The sequence below is a fragment of the Phyllobates terribilis genome, unplaced genomic scaffold (genome assembly GCF_046119375.1).
Source record: "Phyllobates terribilis strain yellow unplaced genomic scaffold, ASM4611937v1 Scaffold_7__3_contigs__length_470593459, whole genome shotgun sequence".
Classification (NCBI taxonomy): Eukaryota; Metazoa; Chordata; class Amphibia; order Anura; family Dendrobatidae; genus Phyllobates; species Phyllobates terribilis.
The window spans coordinates 236,805,849-236,828,115 of NW_027362767.1; the positions used below are offsets into that span (position 1 = coordinate 236,805,849).

Below are 22,267 nucleotides of genomic sequence, written 5' to 3' on the forward strand. Positions count from 1 at the left end.
ACCGTTTCAGACTCGTACTGGGCATGTCCTCATGAAACTTATTGAAAAGTATATGTGAGAAAAGTGACATTAATATAGTGCTAGTTATTGTGCAACACAAAGTGATTTTTTTGGCATTTTTTACAGCAACTCTTCCACTTTTAAATGGCACAACACATTCCCTAAAATTTACACTAGAATGTGCCATGAAATTGTAGGAAAAATGTACTCTAGCCCATGACTGGAGATTATTTTTTCTCAGTTTGGCTCACAGGTAGCACAAAAATTGAGCCAAATTCCTTAAGATGCATGCACTTTTTGAAATGAATCTGTCACCAGGATTTTGCTACCACATCCCGAGAGCAGCATGTTATAGGGGCAGAGACCCTGATGTGTCACTTACTGGGCTGCTTGCTGAAGTTTTAATAAAATAAGAGTTTTATCTGCTGTAGATCTACCAGTTCTCGGAATGCTGAGCTCTGTATAACGGCGTCCACACCTCTGATTGGCTCCTTTCTATGTACACTGAGCATAGGCCAAAAACTGCCAATCAGTGATGGCGGTGGGATTACACAGAGCTCATGAATATGAAGGACTACATGGCATCAGGTTTACTAGTCCTCTAATGATGATAATCGGCTGATAAAACCGTGAATTTATCAAAACTACAACAAGCAGCCCAGTACGTGACACATTGCTGGTATCATGGCGTCCCTACATTATACTGCTCTCAGATTAGGTAGCAAAACCCTGGTGACAGATTCCCTTTATTGAATTTGGTGCATCTTGTTCCTACAGATTTCTGATCAAGAATGGCTTATAAGATGACCGTCTTGATGAATTCCCCCTATTGTACTTATGGGCTCTGTAATACATATATATGTATCTGTTATAGCACTTTGTTATAATAATAATAATAGTTTAATAATAATAGTTTTTATTTTTATAGCGCCAACATATTCCGCAGCACTTTACAAATTTTAGGGGGGACATATACAGACAATACAGAATAAGCATCTCATATCGAAAGGAGTAAGGGCCCTGCTCGCAAGCTTACAGTCTATGAGGAAATGGGGGAGACACAAACGGTAAAAAGTACATATATTGTATAATGCAGCCTTGATATACTAAATAGGATAAATAATAATACATGGACTGGTCACCAGCAAGTATGTGTACAGTCCTGACAGAGGCTATTAAGTGCATGGTTGGTATGAACCTGAAGTTGAAGAAGATTTTAATATGGGGGAAAACTGGGACGGACAGAGTGTGTTTAGGCGATAAGCCAGTCTAAAGAAATGTGTTTTTAGGGTTCGCTTGAAACTGTGGGTATTGGGAATTAATCGAACTGTCCTGGGTAATGCATTCCAAAGAATTGGCGCAGCACGCGAGAAATCTTGGAGACGGAAGTGGGAAGTTCGGATTATGGAGGATTTTAGTTTTAAGTCATTTGCAGAACGGAGGGCACGTGTAGGGTGGTAGACTGAGACAAGGGAGGAGATGTAGGGGGGTACTGAAGCATGGAGCGCTTTGTGGGTAAGAGTGATAAGTTTAAATTGAACTCTATATTGGATGGGCAACCAATGCAATGACTGGCACAGGGAAGAGGCATCGGTGTAGCGGTTGGCGAGGAATATGATCCTGGCTGCTGCGTTAAGGACGGATTGGAGAGGGGAGTGTTTAGTAAGAGGGTGACCGATTAGTAGAGCGTTGCTATAGTCAAGATGAGAATGAATAAGAGCTACAGTAAGAGTTTTTGCCGAGTCAAAGGTGAGAAACGTCCTGATTCTTGAGATGTTTTTGAGGTGTAGATGACATGAATGAGCGAGTGATTTGATGTGAGGAGTGAAGGAAAGATCTGAGTCAAAAATGACCCCAAGACAGCGGGCTTGTTGCTGGGGAGTAATGGTTGAGCCACAAACGGAGATGGCAATATCGGGCACAGGTAGGTTAGTGGAGGGAGGAAATACGAGTAGTTCAGTTTTTGACAGATTCAGTTTTAGGTAGAGGGAGGACATAATGTTAGACACCGCAGAAAGACAATCACTGGTCTTTTGTAGTAATGCAGGGGTGATGTCCGGAGCAGAGGTGTATAATTGGGTGTCATCAGCATAGAGATGGTACTGAAAACCGAATCTACTGATTGTTTGTCCAATAGGAGCGGTGTATAAGGAGAAAAGATAAGATTTTATATATTTATTAAAATAAAAAAGACAAGCATTCTTTAAGCTATTCACATACTCTTTTTTTGAATGGTTGCGCAGCACTAGAGGGACAACCTGAGATATCTTCTCCACTGCCCTAATTAATGACCTTTATACATCATTACTTGTCTTAAGGCATTCATAGGCCTGACAAATTATCCTATAATTTTGCCAGATTTTGATTACATCTCATGAATCTTTCCCGGATCTCATGAATCTTTTCACTCCCTGACCTCAACTGCACATTCATCATTCATTTTAAGTAATGTGAAGGAGGATGGGAAAAATACCCCCTACTTTTAGGTAGATAGCGCTGCTTTATCCTTAGGCATTGTCCAGTCTAAAATGAAAAGTCCGCAGTCACTCCATGTGACTGCAGACTCGTGAATCCTCGCAGTGCTCCCACTGTGTGCCGCGAGAATTCGCCGTTGTTTGCCCTGGGAATGGTGGTCAAGTATGTGATAATCATACTCCTGAGCAGAACCCGTCTAGAGGGTGCGGCCTCGCTCAATATTCCCATTTCCAGGGCAGACAACCGCAAATCCTCGCAACGCACAGTGCGTGCACTGTTGGGATTCACAAGTCTGCAGTCACAGAGTGATTGCAGACTTTTCATTTTGAACCTGATAACCCCTTAAAACTATTTCATGTTCAGAAAATTACTGCACATTCAGTCTTGGTTTATTAAAACAAATCTTAGGTAAACTTTTTATATTTTCTAAGTTTGCAGTCTGTTTGTTTTTCTATAAACTAGGTAATGACAACGTTTGGACACCATCCACGAATTAGCTTTACTTAATTTATATACAGAATCTTTTTTAAGCTTCCATAATGGACTTTTATGTATTTGGATTGAGGCCTCTCACAATATTAAAAGTAAGGGCATTAGCAAAAAGAAAACTAACTACTTTTATACAGTTTAATGAAAAGCACTAAACTGAGGTACATTTATCTTAAAGTGAATTTATCAGCAGGTTTTTGCTTTGTAATATTACAGCGGCATGACGTAGGGACATAGATCCTGATACGTCGCTAATAATATTGTTGTTGTGCAGTTAAAAAAAACTTTGTATAAGAGGGAAGGTCTTGTGTAGTAAACGCAACATGCCTTTAAATACCAAAATTGTGTACAGTTTTATTGTGATTAGGCACTTAATCTGTATTGTTTGTGTTTTTTTAACTCCATTAGCATGCACGTTTGTTAATAGGAATGTTGGCATAGTTTCCTAATGAAAGATGTATTGCATCTATAGTCAAAGGGGTTTCTTTTCTATGACATTGATGGTTGGTAGCTAAAATATCCCAACAATTTCTGATCTGTGAGTTATGATGGCTAGCTCCACTTGAATAGCGGGGTATATGCAATACTAGACCCAGGCCTTGTTGAAGATGCCCTATGACAGGGGTGTGGAACTTATTTCCTGCCAGGGGCCATTTGGATATGTATACCATCACTCTGGGGCTGTAAAAAAAATCATCAACTTGAAATTTATCCTGCTATATTTGGTCAAAGGTCAAACATTTCATTAACTCACCCCTAATGTGATGGCTGGAGCTGCTTCTCTTTGGTGTGGCTGTGATGTTAGGTGGTAATGATGATGTTGCTACTCACCAGGGCTGTGGAGTCGGTAAGCCAAACCTCTGACTCCTCAATTTCCATGACTCCGACTCCACGACTCCGACTCCCTCATACATGACTCATGTTTAAGCATCTGTTATTGTAAATTCTGCCAATCACTGCACTACAGAAGGTTTTTGAGGGACAGATAAAGAGACAGAAACTGAAATTCCCGCACCGAAAGGTACCAACCGATCTGTTTACTAACCGGGTTGTTCCCGCTTTTTTACAGGAAAAATGGCTGCGGACCACCAGATCCCGAACAGATTTTCCCCTTTTAAATGTGACACTTGGTGTCGGGATAATAAATCTACTCACCTCCGGGTCCGTTCATAAAATTCCCCAATATTTTCTCAGAATCCTCATGACCCGATTTTGACCGGTTTGGTCATCGTAGGTCCCAATAAGGTGTATCACTGGTGCGGAACTCTGTTTTGGTTTAGAGTGTAGCAAAAATGGTCTATTTCTTCTTGAAGCATGTTTAAAAGCTGTCCCAATAATATCTGGTGGATAACCCCTCTTCACAAATCTCCTCTCTTGATTTTTTGCTTGTACCTGAAAGTCCAAAAAATTTTAACAATTCCTCTGCAGCCTGAGGAATTGTCCCTTAGGAATGCCTTTTTTAAAGAAGTTGTACACTACTTTTACATTGATGCCCTATCCATAGGATAGTGTATCAATGTATGATCGGCCGGGGTCCCGCACGCGGCACCCCAGCCGATCAGCTGTTATTGGTGCCGGCGGCAGCCGCCGGCCGGAAGTGCTCACCTGCGGGGCTCCGCCGTTAAGTGGTAGTGGCCACCGCGGTGTACTGCACATCGACCTTTTATTCAATTGAATGGGAGTCGAATCTGCAGTACACCGCGACAGCCACTACCACTTGACGGCGGAGCCCCGCAGGTGAGCACTTTCGGCCGCCGGCACCGATGACAGCTGATCGGCGGGGGTGCCACATGCGGGACCCCGGCCGCTCAATGTAAAAGTAGTGTTCAACCCCTTTAAGAGATGTGGGATGGTGGCTTTCACATCTTAATAAACTGTTTGTTGCAGCAGGCTTATGATAAATTGATGTTTTTAAAGAGCCATTACCATCATTAGATATGAGTTCAAGGAAGAGAATATTTTCACCACCCACCTCGCATGTATAGGCCAAACCAAGGTTATTGCAATTAAGACATTGCACAAACGCCTCAGAAGAGGGCCTGTCACCTGACCACAGGATGAGGACGTCGTCAATGTATCGTCCCCAGTATAATATACGGGGTCACCAGATGACATCCTTATCCCGGAACACCACAGTATCTTCCCACCAGCCCAGGAGCAAATTAGCATACGTGGGAGCACATAGACTCCCCATTGCAGTGCCCCTGAGCTGGTGGTAGTACCTACCATTAAAGATGAAAAAATTGTGGTGAAGTACAAGCTCAAGTAGTCTTGATAAAAAATCTATTCTGGGGTATGAGATGTTTTCAAAAAATACTCTACTGCTGACAGACCATAGGTGTGATGAATACTGCTATACAGTGGTTCCATGTCTATGGACGCCAGTTTGTCCCTTTTGTTCAATGTGAGGAAATCCGTATTATCTCTTAAACATGAGGGCAGGGCAATAATGAAAGGTCTCAATAATTGGTCAAGGTACATACTTGCATTCTGGCATAAGACGTAGATTCCAGAAAGGTTGACCCTTTAAGGGGGAATACCCCTTATGAACTTTGGGAAGGGCATAGAACGTTGCTGTCCTGGGATATTTTAGTAATAAAAAATCAAATTCACTTTTAAATATGAGATTAATTTGCATATACCCAGGTCGCCTTCGAAGGTATGGTATTTGGGCGGTCCACAGAGCTCGATTTGCGTTCCACGCAGGGTTGTGGAGTCTGTAAGCCAAATCTCTGACTCCTCAATATCCATGACACCGACTCCACGACTCAGACTCCCTCATACACGGCTCATGTTTAAGTGATAAATTAACTGTAGCACAGATTAATCTCGGCTAAAAGTCTGGACCCTTAGATCAGGAATAGGACAGACATTTATAGGACATTTCATAACTTTCCCAAATTCTTATGAAAAAATATTCCCCACAAACTGCATTGAACTACTGTACCCAATTTATTATGTATTTTAGGAGTTGGAGTCGGTCCATTTTATACCGACTCCACCAAAATGGACACCGCTCCAACTCCACAGCCCTGGTTCCACGGCTGGACCGCATACGTCATTTCCGGTCCACGGCTGAACCGCACACATCACTTCTGGTCCTGAAAGTGGCACTTCTGTGGGATGCATTTGCTTTCCATTTGACAGCAGAGCAGTACTTGATGGTATGGGTTCTTTTGTGCCCAACCTGTTCAGAACAGGTGTATGGAGGGGAGGGTTCGATTGCGACCACCTGGAAGTTATTTAAGAGAAGTTGACCAGGTCTCCCATGCTTGTGGCATTGGCTCTGCAGCCGTGGTAATATCACATTAATGGTACCTTTTGTTTATGACTCTGAATTGTGGATCACTTGGTATTCCCCTGATGAACCCCAACAATCAGTGGGGAGAAACCCTTTGGGCCAGGGACAGTGCTCTTTGATGGGATAAGTACCATTTAATATTGTATTTTACATCTTTTAGTATTTATACTGCACTTGTGATTGGAACAATCTTCCTTTTTGCTATGTGGATGTACATCATTGAAGTAAAGGAGCAGAAGCTAAATCTATTGAGTTTGTCTTTAGGCCTTTGCCAGTGCAATAAATTTGTGGAATCTTTTGGATTATTGCCACTGTTAATAATGCATATGGACATGTATATTGCATAGGACTTGCTAATAAGATATTATGAATTGTCTTCTGTATATGCTATACAATCTATAACATTACTTAGGCAAGGGGGCTGATATTGTTGAATTTGTGGGATTATTGCCACTATTAATAATGCATACAAATAATGTGTATTGCATAAGACCTGTGAATTGTCCCTTGTATATCTTATACAATATACAACATTAGTTAAGTAAGGGGTCTGTGATATTGCCCTTCTGGACTTCTATCCATAGGCTTTGAGTATAGTGCACTATATCATATTATTTGTTGTGTATGCACGTTTTAATTTGCATTTATTGGTGGTAGGGTGTTAATAGAGCTCATGAGGGTCAGCTGAGTGGGGGCGCCATTTATCTTATTTAGGGTGCTAAACACCCCGGCAAGGTAGAGAAATCTTTGAAGGGTGAGTACAGAGACATATATGCCCTATATTTGCATCATATTTTTTGGGGATACCTACTATAACACCTAGCGGTGTGCGACACTGCGCCAATTTTTAATTGGGAGTGTATAATCTATAGGATTTTAAATTTATCAATAAAGTATTGTTGTTTTAGTGGGTTTTTTCTTTTTTGCTTTTGAGATCTATAAACATCACACCGGAGATGCTGGGGCCTGTACATCACAGGAGGGGGCAGGGGACATATACATCACAGGAGGGGCTGCTGCTATTGTCATAGGGACTGGAGCACAGAGCGCACTGACTCCACCCACAAAGTATGGCCTGATGTTGGCAAACTTAAGCCTTCATTGCACGCGCCGCAGCGTTCAGTAGTGAATGCTGCGTACATGTGCATGCGGTATGAGGAGCAATTACAGGGCTGGAGGCCGGCACTTTGCTAGTTGCCGGCCCGAGCACTGCGATTCCTCGCCCGAGCACTTCAGTTCTCTGGATACTGTGCTGGAGCCGGAGAAAAGGACGTCATGGGCCGTTTACGGTTTGTTGAACAAAGGTTCCTCCTACCCTTTGACAACAACCCCTTCTTCCTTGGAGGCAATAGCAGGGTTGCTAACCAGCAATAATGCCCTGCACAGTCTGTAATGATATGGGGCTTTTTTATTTTATATATATATATTATATATATATATATATTATATATAATATATATATATATATATATATATATAATTAGTCCAAATTTGAGATCTTTGGTTCGAGCCACCGTGTCTTTGTGCGACGCAGAAAAGGTGAACGGATGGACTCTACATGCCTGGTTCCCACCGTGAAGCATGGAGGAGGAGGTGTGATGGTGTGGGGGTGCTTTGCTGGTGACACTGTTGGGGATTTATTCAAAATTGAAGGCATACTGAACCAGCATGACTACCACAGCATCTTGCAGCGGCATGCTATTCCATCCGGTTTGCGTTTAGTTGGACCATCATTTATTTTTCAACAGGACAATGACCCCAAACACACCTCCAGGCTGTGTAAGGGCTATTTGACCAAGAGGGAGAGTGATGGGGTGCTACGCCAGATGACCTGGCCTCCACAGTCACCAGACCTGAACCCAATCGAGATGGTTTGGGGTGAGTTGGACCGCAGAGTGAAGGCAAAAGGGCCAACAAGTGCTAAGCATCTCTGGGAACTCCTTCAAGATTGTTGGAAGACCATTTCCGGTGACTACCTCTTGAAGCTCATCAAGAGAATGCCAAGAGTGTGCAAAGCAGTCATCAAAGCAAAAGGTGGCTACTTTGAAGAACCTAGAATATAAGACATATTTTCAGATGATTCACACTTTTTTGTTAAGTATATAATTCCACATGTGTTAATTCATAGTTTTGATGCCTTAGGTGTGAATGTACAATTTTCATAGTCATGAAAATACAGAAAAATCTTTAAATGAGAAGTTGTGTCCAAACTTCATAATTTTACAGTAAATGCTGCTCATGCCTTCATATTAGCATTCTCACCTATGGTCATATATTGTCAATCTTACATAAGTTTTATGACTTTATAATGGTTTTCCCGATTTATCCGTGATTGTGTTGTCCAAAAAAAAAAAAAAATCAGGTTGGCAGCCCTGATCATTTTGAAAGTATGAAAACCTCTCCTATTGATTTGGCCTTTTAGAGCCTTTGGACTCTTTGAGCCAAAATGTAGAGCAGTTCTGTAGGAGCACCCTCCCTTTTTAATAGCTGCGAGTCGTCCTTGTATTACCAGGGCAGTAGAGATGAGCGAATTGATTTGCTGGACTCCGGTCCAGCAGCCTAGTCAGTAGTCCGTATCTGGCGGATGAGCTCTGCAGATGACCTCTTATCTGTTTGGATCCCTGGTGCTGCTTCTGATAAGTAGGCCCGCCTTGCCATCATCGTTGTGGCAAGACACTCTCATGACATTGCTATGGGCCTACTAATGAAAAGAGACGCGGAGGATCCAAGCAATATGGAGGAGGTCTGCATTTCATGGACTACCGATGTGGCTGCTGGACCAAGGTCTTTCATATCGAATTACTCATATCAACTGAGCAGACATTTATCTAAATGGCTTCCATGTAATACAACATTTTCCCTGCAGCTCGAAATGCCTGGCCATCTGCACCTTGCTATGTCAAAATTATTTTTATCTTAGGGCTAATTCAGACTTCAGTTTTCCCCATATGAGTACTGTCTGTGTTTTTTTTCACTGATAGCACTTGTACCCATTATAGTTTATGAAACTGTTCACATATCCATGTATTTTTGCGGCGACGTATCCGATTTTGATCCGAGTCAATGCACGTCGGTGGGTCCATTTAAAAAATTGGGACAGCAGTCGGATGCCATCCGTGTGCTGTCTGTATTTACCAAACTGTTTGATAGGAGGAGCTTGAGAAACCTCAGTTTTTTCCTTTTTTTATGAGAAAAACTGATAAAACACTGATTTAAAAAAAACCCTGCTGAAATTCAGACCGTTTTATGAGAAACGTCACGGACGTCTGTATGAGTGCTCAGGTGACAATAGTGGGACCAGAAATGATGCTGACAGTTTTTGAAAAGATCCTTGCTCTTTTTCATCTGCTACTGGTTAATTATTCGCAATTTGCAAGGAGTGATTGACGTAACAAGATATTTTTTTTGATGCTCAAATGTGACGGTCATAGAAAAACTTGCCTTGCAAGCACAGGTTTCTTCTTTGAATGAATTGTTAAAGGGAATCGGTCAGTGGGTTTTTGCTATTTAATTTGAGAGGAGGATAATGTAGTAACAAAGTGCTTGAATTCAGGGATGTCTCATTTGTTGGTTTGCATTCTGTAGTTTCAAAACAATCAGTGTTTTACCAGCAGGAGATTGACTGCTGGACCAGGTGTCACGTGTCAGACAGCCCAGATAATCTGTGTAACCCCGCCCCCGATTAGCAGCTTGTTGACAATGCACACAGGAAGCTGCCAATGACGGATGTGGGTGCGGTTATACAGGACTCCATATTCCTAGCGCTGCTATATCTAAAGCAGTGAAAACTGGGATTTTAGCAAAACTCCACCAAGCACTCCAGTAAGTGACCCCTTTTTGGAATCAGGGTTTCTGTCCCTACATCATGCTGTTCCCAGATTATATAGCAAACACCTGCTGACAGATAACCTTTTGATAGATATCGTTTGTGTGATACAGTAATTTGTAATTGCACATTTCAAATATCTTAGTTCTCTAGTTATAGTTTTCTCAGCTCATACTGTACATCTCTTCCATGCATGATAAATCATGTTTTTCCTTTTGGATGTGCTTAAATTATATGATCATCTTTTGGACGCATGGTAAGAGTGTATTTTAGCAAATTACCGTACTCCACAAGTAATTATTTAATATGGTGTTACTGGAATTACTCTTCATAAGCGGCTGTAACGTGAGCAGGGAAGCAGGAGGACACTGATTTCTCACAGTTCCTTGTCAGCCTATGAGCTGACACAAACTGATTTACAATCTTAGCATAGCCTCATTTACTGATTGTGGCTTGTGTAGACAGCAGCCTGTAGTCCTGGGTATCTCCTTTTTTTGTTCTTGATATCCCATTGTAGATCTCTGTAAAAATTAAACAGAACCTCATATTTCAAAAGACTTTAAATGGGTTTCTAGTGGTTAAAAGTGTAAAACAGAGGTTTACTCAGCGGCCTCTGCTCCAACGCCAGCTCTCCACCACTACTGACTGTGATTGTTTACAGGCTGCAGCAGTGATTTGACCACTGCAGCTAATCCCTGGACTCAGCGGCTCATGGTGTGTACTTCGGCAGAGCCCAGTGATTGGCTGCGGTGGTAAAGTGCGCTGTCGTCGTGACTTCCTCACTGCAGGCTGTAAACAATCATCTGGTGCAGGGGCCGGTGAGTAACCTCAGTTTGCTTCTTTTTTACATTTTGGAAACCTGTGGGCTAAATAAAAAAATAATTACAGAAAAAAAACTTTGAGTTATGCGGAGCCAGAATTTAGTTTATACTATGAGACTTGGTCTGCATTCAAAACTAATATACTTGCTTGCTAGCTCTGTACTATACTAAGTACTGGTATTTGGATATTTGTTTTGGTCAAGTTTGGTAAATACTCTTTAGCTGTGTTCGCAGTTGCATCTATTTTTTCCCTCCATAGAAAATTGTAGACCCATATATAAGAAACAATTTTTTATATGCAACTTCAGGTTTGTGGGTTTTGTTTTGTTTTGCTTTTTTTTGGTATTCAAGTCAGTGGTTCTTAAACTTTTGGGTTGTTATCTTTTGATATATACAGTTGTTTACAGTTTGACATTAAAAGGCTAATCCTTCTCTACTATTATCTTTTTCCCCCATAATGGTAAATATGAAGCCTGTGAATAAAGAACACTTATCTGAGCCATCACCGGGTTTGTCTGCTGAAATGTGTGCACTACGTTCAGATCTAGAAGAAAAAATCTTGTCCATCATGGAGAAAGCACATGCTGCAGATTGCAGATCCTCACATCTCCAAGGTAAGCTGAAAAATGCTTCAGTCTATGTGCTCACGATGCAGAAATGCTCTGGATTTTTTCCTGAGCATTTCTGCATCTCCCTGGCAGAAAAAAACGCGTGCGGATTGTACATGTGTTTTCCCTGCCAGGGACAAGCGGATGTGAAGCGTTCTTCACATGCATTTCCGCATGTGGGTTGACAAGCGCTTTCCAAGCGATTTTAGCATCACTTGGAAAGTGCTTGTGACAACTTGGTCACACTATATAAATCCATGCAAACGGCATGGATTTATTTAGTGTGACCCCAAAGAATGTCAAAAAATAAATCTTTACTTACCTTCTGGTGGCCCCCCGCAGTCTTGCTTCGCTCCGTCCTGGCTTGCCGGCAGCTCGCGGTTCACTAAACTGAAGGACCTGCCGTCACATGACTAAATGACAACAGCGTAGGTCCTTCAGTCCACCGCGATCTGCCGGCAAGCGAAGAGAAGCGCACCGCGGGCCATCAGAAGGTAAGTATAATATTTATTTTTTATTTTATTCTTTTTTTTTACAGGTTCTATGGTACCCAGGTCCTGAGGAGAGTCTCCTCTCCTCCACACCCGGGTACCATCTTTACATTGAAACGCTTAATATCCGCATGTACAGATGCAGTGGTGCGGAATCCAAGCGTTCCAATGCAAGTCAATGGCGGCGAAAACACAGCGCGTCCGCAAAATAATTGGTAGTGCTGCGTTTTTTTCCGCAATGATAACCTGCAGCGGAAATTTCCGCAGCATGTGCACAGCACATGCGGATTATCATTGGGGAACATGGCAGGCCTTCAACCATGCGTTTTTTAAGTGTTTTTGCCGCTGCGGAAACGCTTAAAAAACGCATCGTGGGCACACAGCCTAAAAGGTAATTTGACCCAATTTTACGCAGTGAGATCTCCAACCTACTAGAATTGTACTTTCCGCAGTGTATGCCAATCAGAATGTGGGTAATGATTTACTTTGGAAATGTTGGATCTTTTTTATGATATTGTGTCTTCTAATTGTCAAAGTCACAAAAGCTTGTCCATACACCATCCAGTTATCGCCCCAATTGTAACCGCAATCTAGTGAAATATGTCACATTGCTTTTCACTATCACCGTTCTTTTATAGAAACATTCTTGAAGAGGGCTGTAAAGTATTTTACATTTAACAGTATAATTATCCATGAGTAAAAGGACCCCTATGTCGAAGGGCAAACATGTACCCAATTGGTGGTTGTGTAACAGCTGCAGGTTGTGCAGTGTAAACCCACCCTTTGTAAGACTTAATTTCCAGTTTTAAATCACTGTTCCTTGGAGTAAAGTGTGGCAAATATTTTAATAATTTTTTTTTTCAACTTTGCCCGTATATGCACTATGAGCATAGTCTTTTGCTATAATAGCCATCTGTCACTGATATAATTTACAGTAAATGTTTTACAGCACATAGTTTGGTTCACTGGAAGCGCTGTGTCTCAATCTAAACTATTTTTCTTGTCACTATTAAAATTTGCAAAGTTAATTTTTTCTACACTTAAATCGTTTAGAAAATCCCCCTCTACCATGTATTCTTTATTGAGATGCAAATTTCATTGATCTTGGTGACGGTCACTCTGTACATCCAGGAATCATTGCCTAGTAGTAGATATGACATTTTTTGTTCTGTACAGATCACTTTTCAGCAGACATGTATTAATTACTGGCAAGATTACAAAGAAAGATGACATCTATATAGAGGTAACACTGGATCCATAATTCACGATAGGTGATGGTCTCCGCTCACCTCCTTCCCCTCACTGTACAATTATCTCTGCACAGACCACAGAGCATGCCCACAACAGTTCCTTTATAGCAGTCATTTATCCTTTCCAGATTTGTTAATGGTCCATGTAACTGTTGTAACAACAACTGAGGCAAGACTGACACCCTATAATCATGTACAGAAAATAGAATAAAATAATCTACCATCGTAGTATAAAAACAGATTAGTAAAAAAAAAAATGATGTATCAATGTGATATGGATTAGCAGGATAATGTAGGTGATGCATTCCCTGTAAGTTTTTTATGTATTAATTTTTTAGCCATGGAAGCCGTCATAACAAACATGTAGAAGCGATCTTTGATGTCTGAGACACATTCGCTAAAGACCATTAATAAAAGCTCAGTGAAGAGGACACAACCGGTGTATATTGTCTTTCCAGGACGCCCCTCCTGACAGCACCCTCAGGAGGACGTCCTTCATATCTCTGATAGGGACTGGAAACACAGAAGAGTTTAAAAGGCCCCCCCTCCACCCATACCTTCAGTGTTTTTCCTGTCCCTATCGGAGACAGGACGCAGAAGATCTTGCCTCCAGTGAGCAGGAGCTCCTGAAGCCGGACGCGGGAGGATCGGGATGGGGTCCTCGCACTCCTCCCCTTCTTCTGCCGTGGTCCGGAGGCCGACACCCCACCTGACAAGGTGTCCCTCAGCCTGGCCGGTTGAGCAGGTGGCTCCCGAGGTGGACCGTTTTCCCCCATAAAGGGGGTTCTGGGTCCATGCTGCTGCAGCCCTGCGCGCAATCCTATGTGCGCAGGGGAAAAGGAGTGAGCGGCATTTCCGGTTACAGGGGCAGTGGAATGCCTGCCTCTAGTAACCGGCGTGCTTTCCACGTTGGAACGCACTTCCGGTTCCGGTCTACAAGGGCGCCAACCTGAAATTAAAGAGGAAACGCCTACATTTTGACGAAGCAGATGGAAGACAGGTGAGACAGGCTATTTAACTGTGGGGCTGCATCTGAGGTATCACTGTGTCTGGGCACCAACCATGGAAGGATTAACCACTGGTCGCCCTGATATGCCAGCAGAAACCCCGGTACATGTCAGTTAATGGGAGTTTCTTGGTCTAAGTTACCTGCTACCATCTGTAGGTTATTACTATATGATCCCTTGTTGTTTTAGGACAAGGAGGGCTCTAAAAAACCCACAAGTCATCAACCCCTAAGAAAAAGGGGAAAAGATGCGCCATCTGTAACCTGAAGCTACCGGACACATATGGGAAGCAATTATGTACCGACTGTATTGCCCGAGTAGTCAGGGATGAACATTCCTCCTTTATGTCGGACATAAGATCCATAATAAGAGAGGAGGTCCAAAGTTCAGTCGTAAATATAATCCCCAAACAAACTTCCCAACCCGGGCCTAGGCAAAAGAGACCCCGGTGGGAGATAGTTCTTCCTCCTCTTCTGAGCTCGGATCCTGAACAGGATGAAGGGGAGGGATCTATTTCAGTTCCCCCAGAAGAAGAAAGGAAGAAATATCTCTTTTCTTGGGAAAACACTGAACCACTTTTATCGGCAGTAAGGAACACTATGAAAGTGGAAGACACCCTCCAACCCTCCTCAGTACAAGATGAAATGTTCGGAGGGTTGAGAACCTGTATGAACAGAGTATTCCCTGTCAATAATCACATTAAAGCCATGATTTTAGAGGAATGGGAGAAGGTAGAGAAAAAGTTAGTAATTCCCAGAAGTTTCAGATCCCTTTTGCCTTTTGAGCCCTAGGAAATCAAGCTGTGGGAGGAGATCCCAAAAATTGATATTCCAATAGCTAGAGTAGCAAAAAAGACATCGATCCCCTTTGAGGACTCGTCATGCTTAAAGGACCCTATGGACAGGAAGGCAGAAGACAACCTCCTTAAGAAAACTTGGGAAACTGCAGCTGCAGTAATTAAACCAAACATCGCAGCAACCTCGGTAGCAAGATCCATGATCATTTGGTTGGAACAGTTGGAAGACCATCTGAGGAACAAAACTTCCAGAGAGGAGATCAGAGACCCCTCTGCTAAGAATGGCAACAGAGTTTATGGCTGACGCCTCAGCCGAATCAATAGGTTTGCTGCAAGAAATGACGCATTATCTACTGCAGTCAGGCGAGCAGTATGGCTAAAAACCTGGTTTGGAGATAACCAGTCCAAAAACAAATTATGCTCCATCCCCTTTTCTGGCCTCCGAGCGTTCGGTCCAGTTCTAGATGATATGCTGGAAAAGGCCTCGGACGAAAAGAAGGGATTTCCAGAGGAAAAACCCAGGAAAATAACATCCTTTCGGAGACCACGTCCCCAACGGAGATCAGAATACACTGGAAAGGGAAAATCGGGTAGATGGAGCTACCAAAAGGGGAGTAAAAGCAGGAATACCTTTTCTAGTACGGGAAATAGCTCGCGTTGACAATGACGCCATGAGAGTTGGAAGGAGACTCACAACATTTTCTGGTAGCATGGTCGGGGGTATCCAGCAATCCATGGATACTCCCAGTTAATTGCAGATGGGTACAAGATAGAGATGGTAAAGGTTCCCCAAGAGAGATTCCATCTAACGACTGCTCAGTCTCCACTAGTCCAGCAGAGATTACGGACAGATGTCGGGAAGCTGTTACTTGCAGGCGTAGTAATACCGGTGCCAGCGGCCGAACAGTTTTCGGGGTACTATTCAAACCTGTTCTCTATAAAAAAAAAAAAACAGGAGGTGATTACCGCACAATTATAAACCTAAAGTCATTAAACAAATCAGTGGTGTACAAAAAATTCAAAATGGAATCCATCAGATCCACGATTCCCCTGATCAGAGAGAACTTGGTGATGTGCACGTTAGACCTCAAAGAGTCTTACTATCATGTACCCATTCACCCTCACAGCCAGAAATATCTAAGATTTGCATTGAAGGACGGGCAGAACATACAGCATTATCAGTTCAGCTGCCTCCCGTTTGGTCTCTCCTCGGCCCCACGCATTTTCACCAAACTTGTAGCCGAGATTATGGCGTTTCTGAGAGAAAAAGGAATTCTAATTGTCCAATACCTGGACGATTTCCTACTAATCGCAGACTCTCCTCAGCAATTAAGAGCCAGTTTATCCTCAACCACCTTAGTTCTGAAGAATCTAGGTTGGATTATAAACTGGGAGAAATCAGATTTGTTACCGGGAAGAAGAAAGATCTTTCTAGGGATTCTTCTGGATTCAGAACAACAGATGTCTTTTCTTCCAGAACAAAAACGAACAGATCTCAGAGACAGAATCATCGCTTTCAGAAAGAAATCGAAGGTGACAGAGAGTGCATGAATATCCTGGGTCTGATGACAGCCTCCATACCTGCGGTTCGGTGGAGCCAATTTCATTCAAGGCCCCTTCATCATCAGATCCTAGGATCCTGGAGCAGGAAGGTGGAGAGTCTGGACAAGAAGATAACCTTGTCAGGAACCGCAAAGAAATCTCTGAAGTGGTGGACTTCAAGAACCAACCTGGGAAAGGGAGTTATGTGGAAGTTGATCCCCTTCATCACCCTTACCACCGACGCAAGCAGCAGAGGCTGGGGAGCGCATGTGGAAGATCAGTACCTACAAGGTACCTGGCACGCACAATACCTTCCTGGATCATCGAACCTAAAAGAGCTCGTAGCAGTCTGGAAAACCTTGAAGACATGTCAGACGGATCTGAAACATCAGCATGTCAGAGTCCTGTCAGACAATATGACAACCGTGGCCTTCCTCAAACATCAGGGGGGGCCAAGACATCACCAACTGCAAGCCTTATCGAACAGGATTTTTCAGTGGGCAGAAAAAACAGTACTTTCAATAACAGCAATACATCTGAAAGGGTCTCAGAACTTGGTGGCCGACTTCCTCAGTCGAAAAACCTTACAACAAACAGAATGGGAGCTGAATTGGGAGGAGTTCCATCACATAGAACTCAGATGGTGTTCCCCTCAAGTCGATCTATTTGCCACCCGAAAAAACGCAAAAGCAGAAAAATTTTTCTCCCTCAACCTATGAGACTGACCAACCGGAGTAGATGCTCTGTCCTAGAAGTGGACAGAGCATCTTACGCATTTCCTCCTATACCTTTAATTTCACTAGTGTTAAGGAAGATACAGGAAGATCGGTCCAGGGTAATAATAATCTTACCTTTCTGGCCCAAGAGGAGCTGGTTTCCTTTACTGAAGATGATGGCCCTAGAGGATCCAATTATTCTACCAGAAAGACAAGATCTACTCTTCCAAGGACCGTTATACCATCCCAAGGTAAAATTTCTACAACTTTCGGCCTGGATCCTGAAAGGAAAATCCTAAGGTCCAAAGGACTCTCAGATGCGGTAATCTCAACAATGAAAAATAGTAGAAAACCTGTAACATCAGCAATCTACACAAAAATATGGAAGAAGTTTTGTACACTATATGGGGAGTCTGCAATGGAAGATTCGAGTCCTAACATCCCAGAGGTATTAGAATTTCTGCAGGCTGGTTTTGACAAAGGTCTAAGACCTAGCACTCTAAAGGTGCTGATTGCAGCTTTAAGTACTTTCATGGATTTCCCCCTAGCACATCATCCTTGGATTGAGAGATTCATGAAAGCCGCAATGAGAATGAGACCGAGAGTAAAAACTCATATCCCCCCTTGGGATTTGAATGCAGTCTTAAGTAATCTGTGCAAACATCCTCACGAACCCCTCGGAGAGGCAAGTGAAAAAATTCTCTCCTTCAAAACAGTTTTTCTAGTGGCTATAACCACAGCAAGAAGCATTGGGGAGATACAAGCATTCTCAATAAAAGATCCCTACCTAAGGATTCTGGACGACTGTATCATCCTCAGACTGGATCCAGCATTCTTGCCAAAAGTGGTAACACCTTTTCACATGAATCAAGAAATAGTTTTACCCTCGTTCTGTCAGGACTATAGAAATGAGTAAGAACTAGCCTTTCATTCCCTAGATGTCAGGAGGGCAGTTCTTCAGTATTTAGAAACCACAAAAGACTGGCGAATTGACTCTAACCTGTTTGTACAAATCGCAGGTAAAAACAAAGGGAAAAAGGCTTCAAAAATGACTCTGGCAAGATGGGTCACATCTGTGATACATCTAGCCTATTCTTCAGAGGGGAAAACCCCTCCAGGTAATATCAGAGCCCATTCTACCTGTGCAATGGCCACATCATGGGCAGAACGAGCAGGTGCATCTATTGACCAAATATGTAGAGCTGCAACATGGACAAGTTTAAACACCTTTTGCAGACACTATAAGCTGGACATTGTCTAACCAGAAAATGGCTTTCGGGAGGAAGGTCCTCCAAGCTATAATCCCTCCCTGAATATATACTCTGGTAATCTCCTGAGGGTGCTGTCAGGAGGGATGTCCTGGAAAGTAGGCATTAGACCTACCGGTAATAGGGTTTCCAGGAGTCCCTCATGACAGCACCTATTATATCCCCCCCCTTATATTCTATTCTGCTGTGCGATGTTAACATAGATAGAAGGAAGCTAAATAAAATAGCTTTGAATCCATCCTGGTGTGGTACTTGGAAAATCACTGAAGGTATGGATGGAGGGGGGGGGGGCTTTTAAACTCTTCTGTGTTTCCTGTCCCTATCAGAGATATGAAGGACGTCCTCCTGAGGGTGCTGTCATGAGGGACTCCTGGAAACCCTATTACCGGTAGGTCTAATGCCTACTTTTTTCTCCCAGAGTTTGTATATAGGAACAGAAAGATGAACGGCTGTCTAAGACTTATTAGGTCAGCTAGTACTACATAAGTATGATGTGCTGTCTCGGCTAACAGCAACATCATGGTGCTGGCATGCAAATAATTCCAAAAATGTCCATATTTCTATCGTTTATCCAAGAGATTTTGAGAAGTATGTGAAATTGTGTCTGTAAACTATGGATCAAATTTGATGAAGCACAAAAAATATTGGCTGTGAAAGACAAATAGATGTATTGTACATGAATATATATTATACACCCCAATTCCAAAAGAGTTGTGACGCTGTGTAAAATGCAAAAAATGCAATGATTTGGAAATCTCATATAGCCACATATTTTTTCACCTTCGAGCATAGATCACAGATCAGAAGGTGAAAGTTATACAATTTTCCATTTCGTTTGAAAAAAAATAACATTTAGAAATTGATGGCAGCAACACATCTAAAAAACATGTTAGAGAGTCAGAGTCTCTCAGAAGCAAAGATGGTCAGAGGTTCATCAATCTGTGATCAATTATGTCTAAAAATTGTGCAACAATTTCAGAAAAATGTTCCCTAACGTAAAATTATAAAATCTTTTGATTCAGAGATTTTGGAGGAATCTATATGCACTAGGGACAAAGCTGATGGTCAGTATTGGATGCTCTGGATCTATGGGCACGGTATTAAAAATAGACATGATTCAGCCGTGCAAATCACTGCATGGGCTCTGGAATATTTCCAGAAAACAATGCTTGGGCTTCTTTGTATGCTTGATTAAAGGCTGCATTGCGGCAGCTGAAACATCAAGTTTGGGGTAAATAAATCCACCTTTTTACACCTCCTGGAGTACTGCCTTGACTTTTGTTTCTATATATGACAGATAGATGTAAGATTGATGGATACATAGATGGATGATAGATACATTGGCATGTAAAAGTTTGGGCACCCCTGGATCAAAATTACTGTTATTGTGAACAGTTAAGCAAGTTAAAGAAAAATGATCTTTAAAGGCCTAAAGTTATAAAGATGACACATTTCCTTTGTATTTTAGGCAAAAAATATATATATAATAGATAGATATTAGAATTATTTTCATCTTTTACATTTTAAAAATTACAAAAAGGAAAATGGGCCGATACAAAAGTTTGGGCACCCTTGGAGATTTGTGTGCTTAGATAACTTGACCAAGGTTTCAGACCTTAATTAGCCTGCTAGGGTTATGGCTTGTTCACCAACATCGTTAGGAAAGGCCAGGTGATGCAAATTTCCCAGCTTCACAAACACCCAGCCTCCTCTAACCTTGTGCCAAAAACATCAGCCATGGGTTCTTCTAAGCTGCTGCCTAGCACTCTGAAAATGGTGGAGGCCCACAAAGCAGGAGAAGGCTATAAGAAGGTAGAAAAGTGTTTTCAAGTTGCCCTTTCCTCAGTTCGAAATGTAATTAAGAAATGGCAGTTAACAGGAGCAGTGGAGGTCAAGATAAGGTCTGGAAGACCAAGCAAAATTTCAGTAAAAGCTGCTTGTAGGATTACTAGAAAGGCAAAGCAGAACCCCTGCATCACTGCAAAAGACCTTCAGAAAGATTTAGCCGACTCTGGAGTTGTGGTACATTGTTCTACTGTTCAGGGACACCTGCACAAATATGGCCTTCATGGGAGAGTCATCAGAAGAAAACCTCTCCTGCGTCCTCACCATAAAATTCATCATCAGGTATGCAAAAGAACATCTAAACAAGCCTGATGCATTTTGGAAACAAGTCCTGTGGACCGATGATGTTAAAATAGAACTCTTGGGCCACAATGATCAAAGGTATGTGTGGAGAAATAAGAGCACAGAATATCAGGAAAAGAACATCTCACCAACCAGTAAGCATGGGGGTGGATCAGTCACGCTTTGGGGTTGTGTTGCAGCTAATGGTATGGGGAACATTTCACGGGTAGAGGGAAGAATGGATTCAATGAAATTTCAACAAATTCTTGATGTAAACATAACACCATATGTAAAAAAGCTGAAGTTGAAAAGAGGATGGCTTCTATAAATAGATAATGATCCTTGAACACAAGTCAAAATCTACAAAAGGTGCAAGCTGAAGGTTTTACAATGCCCCTCACAGTCCCCTGATCTTGACATAATTGAAAATCTGTTTCTAGATCCCGAAATAGCAGTGCAGGCAAGACGCCCCAGGAATCTCACAGAACTGGAAGAATTTTCCAAGGAAGAATGGATGAAAATCCCTCAAACAAGAACTGGAAGACTCTTGTCTGGCTACAAAGTGTTTACGAGCTGTGATACTTTCAGAAGGGGGCGCTACTAGGTACTAACTATGCAGGGTGCCCAAACTTTTGCATCGGCCCATTTTCCTTTTTGTAATTTTTAAAATGTAAAATACAAAGGAAATGTATCCTCTTTAACTTTAGGCCTTTCAGAGATCATTTTATCTTCAACTTCCTTAACTGTTCACAATAACAGTAAGTTTGGGCACAGTAATTTTGACCAGGGGTGCCCAAACTTTTACATGCCACTGTAGATGGATATGTATGGTCATTAAAGATTTACTTCTAAGACCCAAGAAATGTTCTGGATAAACCTGTAGGGTTGCTGGCCGTTGTCTTGGGTGTGTGTGTGGAATGCTAGGATGACTGTGTTGGTCTTTAGTCAGACCTCTTACTATAAACACATGCACTGAGCCTCGGTGCGGGTGCGAGGTTAACATATCCTTTTCAACACGCTTCCTTATGAGGAGAAGAATTCCTTTGCAATGCCTTACTCAGAATAATCCTCCAGAAATCCCTCGGCAGGATGACCCAGTAAGGACTGAGGAACGAGGCTGCTGTAATTTGTAAAAATCACCTTCCTTTTATGCTCCCCACCCCCTTCTTTTCTCCACTACTTTGACAATGTCATGGTTACTGTGCAAGGATTTAGAAACCTCACAGGGGGTTAATGCCCTGTCACCGCAGTTATGGCACCGTTTTAAGGCTATTTATTTACCGTACTTCTTTAGGATTTTTTAGACAAAAAAAATCAAACATTTTAGTAGGCAAAAGTTGTATTTAAACAACCACCGTAGGAGTTCAAGAGAAGCCTTGTTTCTTTGAAAGTGAAAACTGATTTTACAATCCAAAATAATGTGTTTTTTTTTTTTTGTTTGTTTTTTTAATGCGATTTCACAATACAAGAAAATTTGCATTAAGTGCATTTCCTTCTCCTTCTGATCACACATATCCTATATCAGTGATGGCGAACCTTTTACGGTCCAA

General features: G+C 42.1%; 1 protein-coding gene across 7 annotated transcripts in view; it reads left to right on the forward strand.

The window, feature by feature from the left end:
• The window catches only part of LOC141154244 (uncharacterized), a 150,535-nt gene that overhangs the window by 70,018 nt on the left and 58,250 nt on the right, over nt 1-22,267 (forward strand). For all 7 annotated transcript variants that reach the window (XM_073639853.1, XM_073639852.1, XM_073639858.1 and 4 more), the window contains one exon: nt 11,385-11,526. In XM_073639853.1, coding sequence (XP_073495954.1) covers nt 11,385-11,526 — 142 coding nt within the window. The remainder of the gene's footprint in view (nt 1-11,384; nt 11,527-22,267) is intronic.